The sequence below is a fragment of the Phocoena sinus genome, chromosome 7, assembly GCF_008692025.1.
Source record: "Phocoena sinus isolate mPhoSin1 chromosome 7, mPhoSin1.pri, whole genome shotgun sequence".
Classification (NCBI taxonomy): Eukaryota; Metazoa; Chordata; class Mammalia; order Artiodactyla; family Phocoenidae; genus Phocoena; species Phocoena sinus.
In genome coordinates, this window is record NC_045769.1 from 55,137,361 (window position 1) to 55,157,555 (window position 20,195).

A 20,195-nucleotide genomic window follows, 5' to 3' on the forward strand; every position below is an offset into this window, starting at 1 on the left:
CTTCATTTGTTAGGTCTGGTGGGTTTTTATCTTGCTCCTTCATCTGCTGTGTGTTTTTCTGTCTTCTCATTTTTCTTCTCTTACTGTGTTTGGGGTCTCCTTTTTGCATGCTGCAGGTTCGTAGTTCCCGTTGTTTTTGGTGTGTGTCCCCAGTGTCTAAAGTTGGTTCAGTGGGTTGTGTAGGCTTCCTGGTGGAGGGGACTAGTGCCTGTGTTCTGGTGGATGAGGCTGGATCTTGTCTTTCTGGTGGGCAGGTCCACGTCTGGTGGTGTGTTTTGGGGTGTCTGGGGACTTATTATGATTTTAGGCAGCCTCTCTGCTAATGGGTGGGGTTGTGTTCCTGTCTTGCTATTTGTTTGGCATAGGGTGTCCAGCACTGTAGCTTGCTGGTCTTTGAGTGAAGCTGGGTGTTGGTGTTGAGATGGAGATCTCTGGGAGATTTTCGCCGTTTGATATTACGTGGAGCTAGGAGGTCTCTTGTGGACCAGTGTCCTGAAGTTGGCTCTCCCACCTCAGAGGCACAGCACTGACTCCTGGCTGCAGCACCAAGAGCCTTTCATCCACACGGCTCAGAATAAAAGGGAGAAAAAGAAAGAAAGAGAGAGAGAGAGAGAGAGGGAGGGAGGGAGGGAGGAAGGAAGGGGGAAGGAAGGAAGGAAGGAAAGAAAGAAAGAAAGAGGATAAAATAAAATATAGTAAGGTAAAATTAAAATAAAAAAATAATTATTAAAAAAATTTTTTTAGGTAAAAAAAAAAACAGAGAGATACAGCCCTAGGACAAATGGTGAAAGCAAAGCTATACAGACAAAATCTCACACAGAAGCATACACATACACACTCACGATAAGAGGAAAAGGGGAAAAAATCATAAATTTTGCTCTCAAGTCCACCTCCTGAATTTGGGATGATTCGTTGTCTATTCAGGTATTCCACAGATGCAGGGTACATCAAGTTGATTGTGGAGCTTTAATCCGCTGCTTCTGAGGCTGCTGGGAGAGATTTCCCTTTCTCTTCTTTGTTCTCACAGCTCCTGGGGTTCAGCTTTGGATTTGGCCCCGCCTCTGCGTGTAGGTCGCCGGAGGGCGTCTGTTCTTCGCTCAGACAGGATACAGTTAAAGGAGCCGCTGATTCGGGGGCTCTGGCTCACTCAGGCTGGGGGGGGGGGGGGGGGGGGGGAGGGGCATGGAGTGCGGGGCAGGCCTGTGGCGACAGAGGCCGGTTATGACGTTGTACTAGCCTGAGGCGCGCCGTGCGTTCTCCCGGGGAAGTTGTCCCTGGATCCCGGGACCCTGGCAGTGGCGGGCTGCACAGGCTCCCCGGAAGGGAGGTGTGGAGAGTGGCCTGTGCTCGCACACAGGCTTCTTGGTGGCGGCAGCAGCAGCCTTAGCGTCTCATGCCCGTTTCTGGGGTCCGTGCTGTTAGCCGCGGCTCGCATCCGTCTCTGGAGCTCTTTTAAGCTGCGCTCTTAATCCCCTCTCCTTGCGCGCCAGGAAACAAAGAGGGAAGAAAAAGTCTCTTGCCTCTTCGGCAGGATAAGACCAACTTTTTGATCTTTCTTATTGTGATAGAAGTATCACACGTGTCTAAAATAAACTTTTCGTATTTAATGTGCCATTAAATGTGAGTGACTATTAGTACACCTGTAAACAATTGTAGAAAGCAATTAATTCAATCTTACTACTAAAGCACCTGTAACTGGAGGTAGTAAAAAAGTAGGACAAAGAGAAGCCTCAAATTTTAAGCAGCACTTCCTTGTCCCCCATGTCCCCGATGTAGGTTTGCTTGCCTTTGTAACTCAAGGAACACAGACGCTAATCCATCAGAACGGGTTGTTTGGGTCAGCGCATTCTTCCTCGTGCACTTCCTGAATTTGCTTTTCTACTTCTCTGTGTAAAAATAGCTCAATGATAAGCCTATATTTCACTTTGAAACACTTTATGAGTGGAAGGGACTTTATAGCTATACTATTACCACATATTACTGTGCTAATTATCTCCTTGAGAGCAGAGATTCTGTCTATTGCATGCATTGCTATAATCCCAGTGCTTGAATTGTGTTTAACACAGTAAGAATACACAAAAAAATTTAATGAATTATAAGAGACCTTAATTTTACTCTTTTCTCTCACAAAGGACTATTACATTAGTCTTGAAAACTGTACCCATTTCTCAAATAACCCCCAATAAGTCCTTCCTTTGGTAACTGGTCCAATGGAGTATAAACAAAGTCTGACAGCAACCACAGTTGTGTAGATGGAGACACTGAACCCAGTGTAGGTTTCAGTCGTAGATTACTGAGAATTTATTAGTAGTTTATGTGAACCACAATCTCCAAAAGTACAGGAACCATAACTGTCTTGTTGGTCACCACCATTTAGCCATCACCTAGCACAATGCCTGGCAAAAGTCTCCACTCATTAGATATTTGTTGAGCCAATAAGCAATGATAGAATCCCAAATTATAATCATTTAGCACAGTATTCAGCACCGAGCATATGCTTAATAAATATTTATTGAATTGCTATGACTATAATGTTCAAAAAGAGAATCACACCATGCATTCCAAAACTAAGTAGGCATTATATTTGAATCATCAGCTGTTTTGGATTATCTGTGGGACTCCTCCCCACTGTTAAGGTGGTAAATTAAGATCTTACTGCATCAGCAAACTCCCCAAATCTGAGTAGTATTTGGTTTCCACTGGGCTAGCTTACTACTATATGCCAACTATGGAATATTTAATTTTAAAGCTAATGCTTAGCATGATATCACATATTGTCCAGTATTGTTCACTAATCCAATAACGTGGACTCTTTCCAGAGTAGTATATTAGCTATTTACTAACTGGTCTCTTCCTCCCCTCCCCTCCCTTCCCCTCCCTTCCCCTCCCCTCCCCTCCCCTCCCTTCCCCTCCCCTCCCCTCCCCTCCCCTCCCCTCCCCTCCCCTCCCTTCCCCTCCCCTCCCCTCCCTTCCCCTCCCCTCCCCTCCCTTCCCCTCCCCTCCCCTCCCTTCCCCTCCCCTCCCCTCCCCTCCCTTCCCCTTCCCTTCCTTTCTTCCTTCCTTCTTAACTCTGAATGTCATATAAGGATGTAAATGCCAAAAGGCAAGTATCTTGACCATACTGCAAAGTCTAAAAACGTCCAAACACAGTGAGTAGATCAGCAGCTTTGGAGGACAGACACTTGACCTTGTGTCTGTAATATATATGGTCCATCTCCCCTGCTCTTGAGCTCTCTGTATGCACCACGTCAAGATGACACAAGCTTCAAGATTTTATTCATTCATTCCGTCTAATTCCCATAAGAATTAAAGTGGTTTGATTTTGGTTCTAAAAACATAACAATACATCAACATGTTTCATATGAGGTCAAGTGAATCTAAAAGCATATATACAGGCCCTAACGAGCCGGCCGGCCGGCCTGGCTCCCCTCCCTGGCCCCGACAGGCGGGCCGGTGGGCTGCCCTGAGGACGGGGGAGGGGAGGACCGGGCCGGCCCGCAGTCAGACTATGATGCCGAACTTCTGCACGGCCCCCAACTGCACGCGGAAGAGCTCGCGGTTGGACCTGGCCTTTTTCAGGTTGCCGCGGGATCCAGCCAGATGCCAGAAGTGTGTGGAGAATTGTAGGAGAACCGACTTAAAAGATAAAACACCCGATCAACTAGATAAACATTATCGATTGTGTGCCAAACACTTGGAGACTTCTGTGATCTGTAGAACTAGTCCTTATAGGACAGTTCTTCGAGATAATGCAATACCAACAATATTTGATCTTATCAGCCATTTGAATAATCCAGTAGACAGTAGACAGTAGACAGTAGACACAGAAAATGAATAAAAGAATTGAGTGAAGATGAAATGAGGATGCTGAAACAAAAAAATTGATGAAACTTCTGAACAGGACCCAAAACATAAGGAAATAAACAACAGCAATGCTCAAGACCCCAGTGCAGAAGAAGGGGGTGAAGAGCAGGAGGAAGACATTTTACCTTTAACCCTTGAAGAGAAGGAAAACAAAGAATACTTAAAATCTTTATTTGAAATTTTGATTCTTATGGGAAAACAGACCATACCTCTGGATGGACATGAAGCTGATGAAATCCCAAAAGGTCTCTTTACTCCTGATAACTTTCAAGCCCTGCTGGAGTGCCGGATCCATTCTGGTGAAGAGGTTCTGAGAAAGTGCTTTGAGACAATGGCAGTGAACACATTATTCTGTTCGAAAACACAGCAGAAAAAGATGCTAGAGATCTGTGATAGCTGCATTCGAGAAGAAACCCTCAGGGAAATGAGAGACTCTCATTTCTTTTCCATCATCACGGATGATGTGGTGGACATAGCAGCGGAAGAGCACCTGCCTGTGTTGGTGAGGTTTGTTGACGAATCTCACAACCTGAGAGAGGAATTTGTGGGCTTCCTGCCTTATGAAGCTGATGCAGAAATTTCGGCTGTGAAATCTCACACTACAGTAACTGAGAAGTGAGGATTAAACATGGAGTACTATCGTGGCCAGGCTTACAATTGTGTCCAGTGGATTTTCTTCCAAAATGAAAGTTTTTGCTTCTAGACTTTTAGAGAAATATCCACAAGCTATCTACACACTCTGCTCTTCCTGTACCTTAAATATGTGGTTGGCAAAATCAGTGCCTGTCATGGGAGTATGTGTCCCATTAGGATCAGCTGAGGAAGTTCTTTCTTCCATCGATCAGCACAACTGCTTTTAGAGCTTGACAGTGTAATTTCTGTCCTCGTTCAGAACAATGAAGAAAGGGGCAAAGAACTGAAGGAAATTTGCCATTCTCAGTGGCCAGGCAGGCATGATGCTTTTGAAATCTTAGTGGACCTCCTACAAGCACTTGTTTTATGTTTAGATGGTATAATAGTGACACAAATGTTAGATGGAATAACTGCATGGCTGGCCGAGCATTTGCACTCTGTAGTGTGGTAACAGATTTTGATTTCATCGTTACCATTGTTCTTTAAAATGTCCTATCTTTTACAAGAGCCTTTGGGAAAAATCTTCAGGGGCAGACCTGAAGGTCATCAGACCTCTGATGTCTTCTTTGCAGCTAGTCACGGCAGGGCTACATTCACAAAATGAAGTGATGGAAAATATCGAAGTTTATCATGAATTTTGGTTTGAGAAAGCCACAAATTTGGCAACCAAACTTGATATTCAGATGAAACTCCCAGGGAAATTTCTCAGAGCTCATCACAGTAACCTGGAATCTCAGCTAACCTCTGAGAGTTACTACAAAGAAACTCTAAGTGTTCCAACAGTGGAACACATTATTCAGGACCTGAAAGATATATTCTCAGAACAGCACCTCAGAGCTCTTAAATGCTCATCTCTGGTACACTCTGTCATGGGACAGCTCAAATTCAATACATCAGAGGAGTATCACGCTGACATGTACAGAAGTGATTTACCTAATCCTGACACACTCTCTGCTGGGCTGCGTTGTTGGAGAATCAAGTGGAAACACAGAGGGAAAGATGTAGAACTTCCACCCACTACTTATGAAGCCCTTCATCTGCCAGACATCAAATTTTTTCCTAATGTTTATGCATTATTGAAGGTTCTGTATATTCTTCCTGTGATGAAGGTTGAAAATGAACACTATGAAAACGGGCAAAAGCATCTCAAACCATACCTGAGGAACACTTTGACAGACCAAAGGTCAAGTAACTTGGCTTTGCTTAACATAAATTTTGATATAAAACATGATTTGGATTTAATGGTGGATAAGTGTACAAGTAAGTACACAAGTGTATAAGTAAGTCAGAGCTTCCTACAGATAATTCAGAAACCAATGAAAATACCTGAGACTTTTTTTTAACATCTTTATTGGAGTATAATTGCTTTACAATGGTGTTAGTTTCTGCTTTATAACAAAGTGAATCAGCTATACATATACATATATCCCCATATCTCCTCCCTCTTGTGTCTCCCTCCCACCCTCCCTATCCCACCCTGCTAGGTGGTCACAAAGCATCGAGCTGATCTCTCTGTGCTATGTGGCTGCTTCCCACTAGCTATCTATTTTACATTTGGTAGTGTATATATGTCCATGAAGATACCTAAGAGACTTTTAAAATAGGCTTTCTCTTATATATGATATTTGGAAAAAACTGTAAGAAATTTGAAAATATCTTACAGAAAAGTTGTAAGGTGTACTTAGGCCACTTAATCACTGAATATCTTGACCTGTAGGCCCCCCATTGAGTACATTAGTCATTGATAATCTGCCTGTTTAAATGGCCCGTTTCAACTCCCATACTTTGGAGACCTAACTGTTCTTCCAGAAGATAGCATTGAAAGTACCATGTTACACTCTGTGATCTCTGCTAATGGCACTTTAGCAGAATTGTATTAGTTAAGTCATTTTAGACATAACATTTATCACTGTGGATCCAATTGTCAAGTATTGAGTTATCAGTTCTTTGAAGAAATAAATTGTGAGGAGGTACGGGAGGAAGGAATACATTTTATAAACATTACAATGAAGCTTATGACTGACGTTTGAATATTAGGAGTTTTAAGTATGCTGTTAAAAATCTGTAAGGGACAGTTAAGAAAATTATCAGACTGTAATAGAAACATGTGAGCTCGCCAAACAAGGATTTCAGTGTAGATTCTGTCTTTATCAAATGAAGTTAAAGGAACAAGTTATAGTTAAAGTTTGAATGGAAGAGCCTTCCCTTGTTCCACATCCGGTTGTTGCTGTTTGCATTCCTTTATTGAGCCTACATCTTCATAAGCTTTTTGGCAGGTATATGTTGAACACTTCTGTTTCATGGTCAAGACAGGATCAGAGGCCATGGATACTGACAACTGATTTGTCTGTTTTCTTCTGTCTTTTTTCATGACTGTATCTACTGCCTCATCTTGATTTACAAGCAAAACCTAGAAAACCCACAAAAATAAGTGTTTTGTGGTTTATCTAGGAATAATACAGAAAATATTGCTGTTATTTTTGGTGAAGAAAATCAATTTTGTATAGTTTATTTCAACCTAAATAAAATGTGTATTTTGTTTAAAAAAATAAAAGCATATATATATACACGCACTCACCACACACACACACACACACACACACACACACTTGCACACATTTTAAATAGATAACCAGTTAGTTATCTATTTAACAATGCAAATCAGAAAGATCACATGACATTTCTAGTCTAGCTTCACTTTATGACTGGCAGGTTGCCTGTAACATAGTCTCTAATTGGGAATAATTTTTAAGATATATAACATGAAACTAGTTGTTTCTGAATAAAGCAATCAAACAGGATTTTGTCAGGTAGCGTCTGTAGTAGGAAAAATAATACCAACAATACAGATACACTGCTTAAGAAGACAAATGTTTAAATAAATATGTCATCTTGTCTATATAGCTATATTACATAAGTTGTCCAGTATATTTTATTCCTGTTTAATGTTAACAAGTTAATCACTGTATAAATAATTACCAAGAATGAAATACTCAGGAAGTTGAAAAGTCTAATGCATGGTCTTCCACATCAGGGGAAATTTTTATTACAGATGTAAATTTAACTTAAAATTTTAGTCTTTTATTAAGAAAAATCTCTTTTTATTATCAACAAGACAATTTTCTTCCCTCTTAGTGAAGCTTTACAAGTCTCTCAGCTGAACTATTTTAAAGCTCTTCTGGTATGCTCTTTTGTATTTGAAATATCTGTTGCTTGAAATTAAATTCAGTTCTAAAATAGCAACTATATCATCTCCTAACTACTTCCCATTAGTAAGAGCAAACTCCAGAGATTAGTAAGGCAGCTTTCATGTGCCTGAAAAAGAACCCTATGGATGTTTTAAACAAAAGATTTGGCTGCTCATTAAGGATCAGTGCATGTATATTTGTAAATATTAATGCCAGAAAAAAATGAAATCTGGAAAAAAGAAATCCTTACACTGTCTAGGCTAAATCTAAACAGAGTTCAGATTTTGCCTCTCAACTTTATTTCTTGCAGGGCTGTATAAACACTTAGCTCATTAACATTGGCTTAACTCTCCCCAAAGTACAAGTGGATTCTGGAGAAAGTAGATAGTATAAATGAGCTCTCTTCAGTGCTGAGGTTTTTAGGCACTGGTTCTTCAAAAAAAAAAACGGTGAAGTCTTACGCATGAGATAAACTCCCTCATCTGTTGTCATGATTGACAGGTCCATTTGCTTGGTTGTATGGGGGAAGGGAACAGGAATGGGGCCTCACTCAGGGCAGAGGCCTCAGGTTTGGAGCGGTTTTGTATAATTGCCCACAAGTGTTTTCTATTGCCACAAATTCTCCTCAGACCAGTTATTTTCAGATTTTAACATGGGCAACAAGTGCTCCTCCCCAAGCCTCAACAGAGTTAGTTTTTAAGTACGGTTCTATTCCCTTGGTAAAGCCCCTTTTGAGATACTAAATTTAGCGCTGCCAATCAGAAGAACAGGTGGTCTGCGCCGCTCGCTACCAAATAGGTCCCGCTCCCATCATGCTTTCCTGGGAGAGCCAATCAGCCAGCGCCCTGCCCTGAGATGTGGGGCTGTCAGCAGATCTGGCAAATATAAGGGCTGGGCCCGACCCTGACTCGTGAGCAGTCGTGCATTCCCAGCCTCGCCTCGGGTGTAGGGATTGCATAGAAAAGCAAAACTACACAGTCTTGACTGTGTAGTTTTGTTTTTAAGTTTAGAGGCTCACCGATTCATGTTGGAGATGGTCGAAAAAACCAACTCTAGATAGGACGTCGTTTCAGAAGCAACCTTGGGCTTAGTCCCACCCTTTTTGGGCACTCCTGAGAAATCAGGTGAGCAGCATTTTTTCTTTCTTATTAGTAGAGTCCCTCCCTTATCGGTTTCTAGTTCCGCATTTTCTTTGTATGCTAAATGCCTATATGGAGGTGTTTGTCTGACTACTTGGTGCTGGTTCTGATCCTCTATTTGAATCTGGTTGTTAAATTCTGTTTTGAAATATGCGAAGCCTTTTCCTTTCAAAAGTTCGATGCTTTAGCATATCAGCAAGTCAGTGATTCAAATTGTTTAAATGCACCTAACATTCTAAAAGTATTAAAAGTTGAGGTCTGAAATGGTGATAGAAATGCTTGCTTCTTTTATAGACTTTTTTTGTTTGTTGAGAATGTTCAAGGTTATATTACTCTGTGATAAAGTGAGACACACCAAGAATAGCTCTGATAAAATGCATGTGGTATCAGCTACACCCTGATGACTTTTTAAGGGAATCAACTGCTGAGGTATCAGTTGCAGGACAGTGACAGAACACTTGCCTGCTGTCAGTCAATGCTGGAGAGTTTATTTTGGGAGTATGACATTTTAGATGCATACCTTCAGCCATGATTAGACAAAGGCCTCTCAAGAGCAAATGCTAAAGCAACAAAATTTACCTGAACAATAGGAATAGAAGACCTGTTTAGGCCAGTTAATTGCAATATATTTAGAAATTTGGAAAAAAAGAAAAACAATATAATTGTTTTCTAAAATACTCAGCATTTCACTATGTATTTTAGATCAACTCATACTCAAATTATATGATATAATTGTTGATGCTAAGAAGGGTAAGAAATAATGTTTTAGAGACTTCTTATTTCAAATTAGACCTTGATTTCCCATCTTCCTGGAATTAGATTACTAATTGTAAATGCCTATAAATATATAGGTATATAAAACATAAATGGTGTAAAAGAATATAGCTATTTTTAGAAGATGCACTTGCTCAGAAACAGGAAGAGTTTGACACAAAAAGTTATTTTTGTGTCCTGAGGATAATATGCTACACTAAGAAGTTCTTGGTAACAGTTTCTTTTGGATATTATCTGAATTTTTCAAATATAAATGTTATTGTCTCAGAGAATTCTAGTTTCATTTTCTTTTTAACTAAGTAAAAAGTTACAATAAGGTACAGAATTAGATGATTGCTTCACACACTTTCAATAAATAGAGAATTTTATGAAAAATAGTAATGAAGCAATTGACAACTGAGAATCTGCTTTTTATATCAGAATAGTGGAATAGTCACATTCAATAACAAGGTATTTATGTCTCAGAAATTTCTTCTCGTAATCTCTCTAAAACTGATAGGCAAAGTACTTGCTTCCACTTAACAAAACAACTTAACTGCCGATTTCGTGTTAATTTCTTTGATTTTTTAATATTTGTGCTATGAAAGCATAGGTGCTTTCACTTCAACTGCATCGCAGACCAGCCTTCCATCTTTCAGAGTTTGCACATTGTTCCTTATTAAGAACTCAAGTCAGTATTTTCCTTGCAGATCTATAATAAATACTGGCCTGCTCAGTTAAATTTAAACTTTTCCTGAATATTCACTTCAACAGTATCAACATTTACTGAACAGTTACCATATGAAGAAATATTAAGGACTAAAAAACACTGTATTCTGTCTACAAAAGGTTTGCATAGTGGACCAGGCTTTCCAAAACTTTTCAAGTTAGGAAAGAAATTGCAAAGTTCAAGTTTTTAGTTTTGGTGACTATTTTAAATAATCACCTGGGTTACTTAAGGTAATAGTGCCTGAATCTATGTCAACTTTATAAATACAGATACAGTGTCTGAAAAATATTGGGAGGAAGGAAATTTTTTAAAATAATTCTTTCTGACATTGAACCGATGAAAAGATTCGTTTTACACTTTTCACACATATCTTCTATTATTTGTCAGTACCCCCAGCTTCCTCCAGCTTTCCCTTTCTCCCAACTCTCTCTCAGATTTCCCACCTTCGGTAAGACTGAACTTCCCTCTTCGACCACTAGGGTACATTCCTTGCTCTGCTTGCTTCGATTTTTTTTTTTTTTCCATCCCCCCCTTAGACGTGCTACTCTGTTAGGCTATAAGTCAACTCAGAGGCCAAATTCAGGCCACAAAAGAGAAGGCCTGCCCATCACTCTGGGCCCACAGATGATCTGAGAAGCAACCCATTTGGAAAATGTGTGTCTGCCATCTTCAGAGTAGCTCCAGAATGGCCCTAAGCTGTGACCTTCTAATTTCTTTTCTCTTCCTTTTCAGAGTGCCTAAAAAGATGACAACTCAAGCACCGACGTTTACGCAGCCGTTACAAAGCGTTGTGGTACTGGAGGGTAGTACCGCAACCTTTGAGGCTCACATTAGTGGTAAGCTCACACGTTCACACTGTCCCTTTTTCTTCTCTGCCTCCTGTCCATTAACTTTGCTGTAGGACTTGACAGCAAGTTTAAGCCTTGCTTTGACTTTGTGAAATGGGCCCACTATGGAAGGGTCATTGTAAGGGTATACTGTTCACAGAGTTCCTACAAAATCTGACAATATAATGGCTTGAAAATGTTTTATTCCTATTTATAATTCCACAAAGCAAAATAAATAGCATTGGATTAAATTAGCTGTCAGAATCCAGGTGCTAAATAGGACCAAATCTGGTCATTCTATCTTTGGATTCAGCTGCAGAGCCAGACTGGAAGCCAAGAACTCCAGCCCAATAGGGGCCAGTCATGGAGCTGCTGGGCGAATAGCCTGTGTGCCTGAGCCTCTGTGGGTTTACATGGAAAATAACAGTACAACTGACTTTCCTCAGTGGCAGAACTTTCAGTGATGAGCTAACTCCTAAGTATTTTATTTTCAATCTTTATTAAGTGATTCTAGTCAATGAAAAGATTTTCCAATCATTTTGAAAGGACACCCCAAAATAATATATGTCACTCTGGTTCACATATTAAAGAGAAACAAACATTAACCCTACAATTGTATTTAACAGGAAGTTCTTCTGTCTCTTTTTTTCCTTCTTTTTCTTCTTTATAATTCAGTTTAGGGATGGTTTTGAAAATGGATGGTTTCTGGGACCTATCATCGTGTAACAAAATGGGGATAATCTATGAACTATATTGTAAATAATCTCAAAATTATTTAATCTCAAATTTATTTAATCAATATTTTCTCCTGCAGTATTATAACGGGTCATGTAAGATTTTATGGATTAATTAAAAGTTGATGCTTGATGTACCTCTATGATACACTGTTCCTCTTTTTTTTTTCAACTTTATGGCTTATAATAAAGATGTAAAATGAGATTTCCTTTTCCTTTCTCTTTCCTTTTGTTTTCTGTCTATGTACCAATCTTATTCATAACTGGATAACACTTTATTTTACATTGCACAAATAACATATAATCATTCTTCAATTTCTATTGTATACGTATATAGAAATGTATAGAGACCAGTTCAAGTCTTCTCTTGTATGATAATCTCTGACTTCCAAATAATTTACTTATTTATCTTATAACACTCAGTAACTTCTGAACTGAGCAGAACACATATGGCTTCAGTGGGAAGTTTGCCTGCTTGTGGAGTAATGGAATCTGGCTTCCTCATAACTCCTTGTTCCTTCACACTTTGTGCTAATACATTCTTAGAAAAACACCACTGAAAATATTTGAACACCCATGAATTCGTTAAATAAACTATTCACTTGGCCACAGTGGGAGATTGGCTAATATAAGGACAACAAAATAAACTTTCTCTCGCTTATCCTCACCTCCTCAGTTTAAGGAGTTAGATCACCAGCCTTCATGCCAAAGGCAAAATAAACCGTGCTCTGAATTTGCCTCATGCCTTCCGAATGCAGAATTTTAGTATACTTAAAGCATCCAGCCGTGTACATGTAGTCATTAGCTCCATGATTCACGGTGGGTGAAGAGAATTTGACTTTTCTACCTGCAACTCCAAGTATCCATGTTATTCTGAAAGAGTTGGTTTGGCACCATCTCTTATTGTATGAGAAGCTGCCCCTCCTTTGTATGGCATTTTTACTGAAGCACATTTGAAAGGCAGGAGAGGTCAGGAAGACAGTGTCCCTGTAACCCAGAGGAGGTAGAGGGCTGAGCGTGTTCTCTTGTGCTTATTAGGCTGAACTTTTAGATCCCTTTGCTGCTTTTGTTCTTCACTTGTTTTTGAAGAGGACAACAGTCACTTTTTATCTCACTGTTTCCTTGGCTCTTCATTTTTATAAATTTCCTTCATGATTTTAATGATGTCTATTAAATTGCATCAGATAGAACCTTGGGCAGGAGGGCAGGTGATGGCAATTCTGGTCCTCTGTGTGCCACTGCCAGCTGAGGGACCTTGGAAAAATCATTGACCCTCTTTTGGCTTCAGTTTCCTCCCCTATAGAATGAAGGTGCTGGCCTCCACGTGAACCCACAGACCTTCCTAATGGTCTGTAAGTTTACACTTTCATCACACAGCTGTCAAAATTTCACTATCATTAAATAGCATGACTCTCTGGATAGCTTTTATGGTTTAGGACAAGGAAGTGAACATAATGGGACAGAACAGAGGACTTTGCAGTGCCCCAAACATAAAGATGAATTCTTTGTTCTCCAGGTTTCCCAGTTCCTGAGGTGAGCTGGTTTAGGGATGGCCAGGTGATTTCCACTTCCACTCTGCCCGGCGTGCAGATCTCCTTTAGCGATGGCCGCGCTAGCCTGAAGATCCCCGCCGTGACTAAAGCCAACAGTGGACGATACTCCCTGAGAGCCACCAATGGATCTGGACAAGCGACTAGTACTGCTGAGCTTCTCGTGACAGGTAGGCTTTAGGGGACCTGCCTGTCCCCTGCACCACCCCCGGAGCGCATCTCCAGGATCTGGGGAAGGGAGTCCCCCAAAAGCTACTGAGCACAAGCAGATGCATCTCAAATCTAGAGAAGGACCCACTGGACACTGCATTGATAGCAAAGTTGTTTGTCTTTTGGAATTTGGTTTTCCTCAAAAAAGTGGCTGAGAACTAGTTCCTCTATACACATATTAAGCATTCAAAATTATATTAAGGAAATATTAAAAATCGTGTTTCTGAGCAAGTAGAAAGGCTTGGAGCCTTGTCTATATGCCTGCTAAGGAAATATGCGTATCTCCAGGAATTCACACTTTAACAAGCACGTAGATGATTCTGATACCAGTGGTCCACAGACCACCCATTTAAGAAATACTGCTCTAGGCTATAACATTTAATAATGCTTCATTTACTTTCCATTTCTAAAAACATTGCACAGTAAGCATACACAGAAATAGGGCAAATGCTTGTTTATTCTTCAAATGCAGGACACAGTTTCCCCACAAAAGTTACCACAAGTCTTTGTGGCCTCTGTCATTTTTCTCCATCCTTTACTTCTGTGTAAGACATTAGTACAAAGAACATTGCATTACTTCACACATTACATAACAATATCTTTCATGAGCTGCATAATGTTATATATGTTTATCCAATAAACTACACGTTCAGCACTGTTTAAGTATAGGGCTATCATTGACCAAAACAGAAGGAACATCACGTAACATTAGGTATGAACTTTAACATACATCCAGAAAATTCAGAAAGGGAAAATGCACAAGGTTGACAGCATCTGCTGTTGTTTATTACTCAAAAACATGTCAAGATTAATCCCACTCACCCTTCACATTTATTTTATTAAAAATTTCTTCCAGCATAATTAGCCAAAAAAAATCCCCTTTCTGTAGCATCTAACATTAAATCATGTCATTATTTGGATTAACATTTTAAATGCAAGTACATATTTGGGTTATTTGAATACTGATTAAGTTGGAGCCAATTTAGGATTTTTTAATTTAAATTAAAATTTAATGATTCTGTATGTCACAGGTGTATCCAGCAAACCAACCACTGGAATTCATTTTAGTGCAACTTCCTGAAATATGTAAAGTTATCTTAACATATTAATATAGTGCTAGATGTGAAGTTGGGAGGAAGTGCAGGAAATATCCTCTAGAAATGTCATAACAAGATCTAGGCTTTGTCTTTAAAAAAAAAAAAAATGTGGTGGCCTAGAACAGCTAAACAAGACAAAGCAAATCAAATATGGTGGCCGGGTGCCCTCTGCCACCTCCTGGCTCTGCTCTTACTGTCATCTGATGGATGAGCTGGGCTCAAGGACAGTCAAGCATGTTTGGTTCAGCTAGCCATTGCCTGGTTTGGACACCAGAGCTGTAATCATTTAAAAATAGATTGTTGGGAGTGCCCTGGCTGGCGCCAGTCCTAATTTTCTTCCCTTCCCGCTGCAGCGGAGACAGCACCACCCAACTTTGTTCAACGGCTGCAGAGCATGACCGTGAGACAAGGAAGCCAAGTGCGACTCCAAGTGAGAGTGACTGGAATCCCTACACCTGTGGTGAAGTTCTACCGGGATGGAGCTGAAATCCACAGCTCCCTTGATTTTCAAATTTCACAAGAAGGCGACCTCTACAGCTTACTGATTGCGGAAGCGTACCCTGAAGACTCTGGTACTTATTCAGTAAATGCCACCAATAGCGTTGGAAGAGCTACTTCCACTGCTGAATTACTGGTTCAAGGTATGTACTGGAGGTTGAGGAACAGGGAGCAGGGAAGGGGAAGGATTTAGGACCAAGTGGGGTCAGAGGTCCACCTGCCTTCCCTCTGGGTCTGGGGATGCTGTGAGTTGAAATCAAAGCTGGCATTTCAACACCCATGAAAAGTCTCTGAGGTTCGCGCAGGAGTTTAGAATCATTGAAGCAGTCTGTGGTTTTTAACCCTACTAGAAACTGGGAAGTATTTCAATTAAGTCATCTATGTTTTCAAATTATTGGCAAGCGATGGAATTTTTTTTTTTTTTTTTTTTTTTTTTTTTTTTTTTTTTTTTGCGGCTCCGGACGCGCAGGCTCAGCGGCCATGGCTCACGGGCCCAGCCGCTCCGCGGCACGTGGGATCCTCCCGGACCGGGGCACGAACCCGCGTCCCCTGCATCAGCAGGCGGACTCTCAACCACTGCGCCACCAGGGAAGCCCCACGATGGAATTTTTTAAAAAAAGATTCTAATTAAATTCATATCTAATAATAAATAGTTTCTATATTTAAAGCTAATTTATATTCATACAACATCCAAAACTTTCTGCATTTTTGCCCATTGGGACACACAAAATCTTATTGACTTTGTAGTCAGAATTAACATAATCCCTTTAAAAATGGGTCCTTGGGCTCCCGTCTAAATATTTATCTTTCCCTTCCTACAGGTGAAGAAGTAGTACCCGCTAAAAAGACGAAGACAATTGTTTCGACTGCTCAGATTTCAGAAACACGACAAACTCAAATTGAAAAGGTTTTTTTGTTTTTTTTTTAATATATACTGTCAGGTTTTAAGCCTTTCAGATTGTTTCTTCATCAACAATTCCTCCTCACCATGGGCTTTGTTTTTCTCTTTTACAGAAGATTGAAGCCCACTTTGATGCCAGATCAATTGCAACAGTTGAGATGGTAATAGATGGTGCCACGGGGCAACAGCTGCCACATAAAACACCTCCCAGGATTCCTCCTAAGCCAAAGTCAAGGTCTCCCACACCACCATCCATTGCTGCCAAAGCACAGTTGGCTCGACAGCAGTCCCCATCGCCGATAAGACACTCCCCGTCCCCGGTCAGACATGTGCGGGCACCGACCCCATCTCCGGTCAGGTAAAGCCTTTTAAAAGAGATCATTATGCATTTTCAAATTAGGTTTAATCCAATAAGACGAGAGATAAAAGGAAGAAATAAGAAATGTAGGGTGTGATAAAGGAGGTAAACCAAAAAGACACTGGTTATGATTTTCACAAATCCTCACTGTCCACTGGTAAATTGGAGAACTTTATAAACTCTAATTCTGAATTCTTATTTGTATACCATTTAATATCTGCTTTAGGAGTCAAGAAAAAGCACAGCGAAATGAGAAGAGCACAGAATTTAGGGTTGGAAGCCCTGCGTTCACTCAGCTTGATTACTTGTTAAAATGTGACTTAGAAAATAATTATAATAATAAAATAATCACTAATATACATTGACCACTTTCTCTATGTCAGACATTTGATTGGCACTCTGTGTATATTATCTCATTAAATATTCATAGCAACCTCTAAGAACTATCACCCCTAATTTTATAGCTAGGTGACCAGAGCTAAAGAAGTTAAATAATTTGTTTAAGGTCTTAGTCGTGTCATTTGTAAATTATAGAGAAACACAGTAAGAATTATCTCAAGGTGTGTTGTGAGGGTTCAGTGAGATAATTAGTTGAAGGTTTCTTGTAGATATAAAATAATTATACAAGTGTTCTTCTGCTCTAATAATAAGTAAAACCTTCTAAATATTTTGCATGTGCTTATGTTATTTTGTCTAGAATATAAAATGGATTTCTGTTAGGTTTCTATGCTTAGTTAATATGGAGGTATATTAGAAAGTAAGAATGTATCATCAGGGCTCAGAAACTATTGGGTTGGCCAAAAAGTTTTCATAACATTTTACAGAAAAACCCGAATGAATTTTTTGGCCAATCCAATATATAAGCAAGTATAAATTATCCATAGCAAATTTGAAACTTTGGGATTTAGCTTAACATGCTGAGGTTTTTTTTACACGATAAACTGATAAAAGGGGAAAATTTGGAGTAAATAAAAAAGTGATTCTTGACCAATTTAATTTTTTAAATGTAGAGAAAATTCCCCTGCCACAAAAAATTTTAAAAGAAGAATAATAAGTGGATAGTTGATCTAAAAAATATTCAAACTTATTGTGAAGTTACTGTAATCAAAACAGTATGGTATTGGTAAATGAATAGAAAATACATGGGCAAAGCAGAACAGAGTGTCCAGAAATAGAATTCAAGTATCCAGGAAATTCAATGTTTAATCAAAGTGACCTTTCAGTTCAGTGGGGAAAAGGATATTTTACTCGATAAAGAATGCTGGCCCAGTTAACTATCCATTTGGGAAAAACCGAATATAAACTTGTACCTACACTATTTACAGAATAAATCTCAGCTTGACTAAAGAGCTAAATTAAAAAATAAATCACAAAAATAAAAGAGAAGAAAATTTGTGAAAACAACTGTAGGGAAGAGCTTTTAAAAACAGATTTACAGACTCAACAACATAAAAATAAAAATTTATGTATGGCAAAAGCAAGGTCATTGCTACACCAAACAGTGTATTTGTGAAAAAAATTTAAGGGTGCCTCTTCCTCGAGATATGTCATTGCCTCTGCCATAAAATATTAAAACAAGCATACAGTGGCTACAGTGTGAATTGTACAAGCCTAGAAACAGTGCATAATCTACACAACTGTACATGTTGATGCTGGATAAGACCCTATAAATAAGCAAATGCAAACTGTGGATCTCGGGGGAAATGTTTGCAATACTTATGACAAAGGACTAATACATCAAAAAGCTTCCACAAATTACTTATTAAAGAAAAAACAAGCAACACAAATGAAAAAAATTGACAAAAGACAAGCATTTCACACCAGAGGCAATGTAATGTCCAACAAATATATGGAAAAATGCCAGGTATTTTCCAGTCTTTATTATAGTGGCCACTTTAAAGATATTGGTAAACACTCATGTGAAGCCTTGACCAAAAAGCTAGTTTTAAAAACGTGTCTGGCTATCAAAAAAAGTGTTCTATCTCAGGCTAACTCCAAGTTTGCATACCACGAAATCACAAGACAGGCCGCATGTGATTTCTGGGGGAGATAACAACCTCACCGTATTTTTAATCCAAGCCTAAGAGTCATTTAGAATTACAGAGCTTCCCTGATTCTATGGAGTATTTTGACTGTCTTTGAAGTACTGAGAATTCATTGATAACAATCCCAATTATTTAGCCCCCCAAATTTGCTTTAAAATAAGAAATTTAAATATCAATTTGTGGAGAAAATAATGGTTATCCAGGATAGACAATTTCCTAAAATGTCTCACAGTCTAATCTTGATTTTTGTTGTAGAGAAAGGCAAATATATTTCATTGAATAAGGTGCATTGTATCTAGCTGTGACCAGGTGATTATTTTCTTTTTATTGTATGAGCAGAAATAAGCATTTTCCTATAATGACTCAAATTACATTGATTTTCGCAGTTATGGGCTTACCTGCAACCTGCAGCTAATCACTCATGTCATGCTAATCGTGTCTTTAACTCTATTTGAATTAGATCCACTTTACTAGGTACAGCAAGAACAAGACACGGGTTGAAACTTGGAAATACATGTCACTTTGCTTTTCTTCAGTTGGTGTAAACCCTACGTTATTCTAAACTGGTCTTTGTTATGGTTCTAAGGCAATCACTTTCAGAGTAGATACTTGTTCCCCTAGATCTACCTTTAGTTGATCACAACTCCATTTATAAAATGTAAATTGATTTTCACCTAAAAACCCTTCTTCAAGAAAATGATTGAACATTTCTTCATGAAACTGGTTAATATTGTAATGTACTAGTAATTTACTCTGTAATTTAGAGCAGATATCAACTGTACCTTGAGCCTTAATTAGAATAATTGTTTCATTTATGATCAGTGTAAGTTAAATACCCTATGTAGTGACAGAATACATTTATAAACGTTTTCCTGCATGTAGTAGTTAAATGCAATGATAAGGCAGTACTGCCACCTGGAGGGAAAAGTATAATAAATCCTTTGGATCAAGAATTAAATTATGAAAAATTTCATCTTAAAATAATGCCTGGAATTACTACTATAGATTAGGAGCTGTCATTTTTGTCTGTAAATGCCTTGATTCAGTACCCAGATTCTTGAACTGATGCTATTTCAGTTTGGACACACATAAAAAACGATGAAAACTGTTTTGGAAGAAACCACTTTATCAATTTAATCAAGAACTATAGAATCCTTAGGTTTCAAATTATCCACTATAAGGATATTTAAAAGAAGTCCAGAGTACAATACAATGAGGGCGAGGGTAAACAAAGACAGAATAAATTTAAAACAGCAGTTCACCATACTTTGACCAGAACAGCAGTTTGCAAAGTGCATTGCACAGCCTACACCCAAAAAAGTTCTGCAAAAAGAGTAATGAGAAAGCCTTGCAATTCACAGGGCATATGGGCATGATGAAGGCTGTGGGAAATCCTGCAGGAAAATTAAAAAAAGGTTTACCTTGTTTAGCCTTGAGCTGCACAAGCATTTTGATTACAGAAACCTTTCTTCCTTCAACACCTATTTGACGTCCCCTCGCCCCCACCTGCTCCCCAGAATTGGGAGTACAGAGAAATTTAGAGATGGTTACCATATTTGCCGTGTCCTTTCTTTGACTGTATTTTAAGGACACGCCTTCTGCTGTCTTGACTTTTCTAAACACGAAAAGGGGGGCAGGGCACAGAATTCTTTAGTTTAGAATTAAATC

General features: G+C 39.1%; 1 protein-coding gene and 1 pseudogene across 1 annotated transcript in view; both read left to right on the forward strand.

The window, feature by feature from the left end:
* The first annotated feature begins 3,511 nt into the window (after positions 1-3,511).
* Positions 3,512-5,827, forward strand: LOC116757130 (annotated as a pseudogene).
* Positions 5,828-8,596: 2,769 nt separating this feature from the next.
* TTN (titin) overlaps positions 8,597-20,195 on the forward strand; it is a 281,733-nt gene continuing 270,134 nt past the window's right edge. Inside the window, 6 exon segments of the mRNA XM_032637061.1 lie at positions 8,597-8,809; positions 11,040-11,143; positions 13,385-13,588; positions 15,079-15,366; positions 16,045-16,130; positions 16,238-16,482. Coding sequence (XP_032492952.1) covers positions 11,053-11,143; positions 13,385-13,588; positions 15,079-15,366; positions 16,045-16,130; positions 16,238-16,482 — 914 coding nt within the window. The 5' untranslated portion in view covers positions 8,597-8,809; positions 11,040-11,052.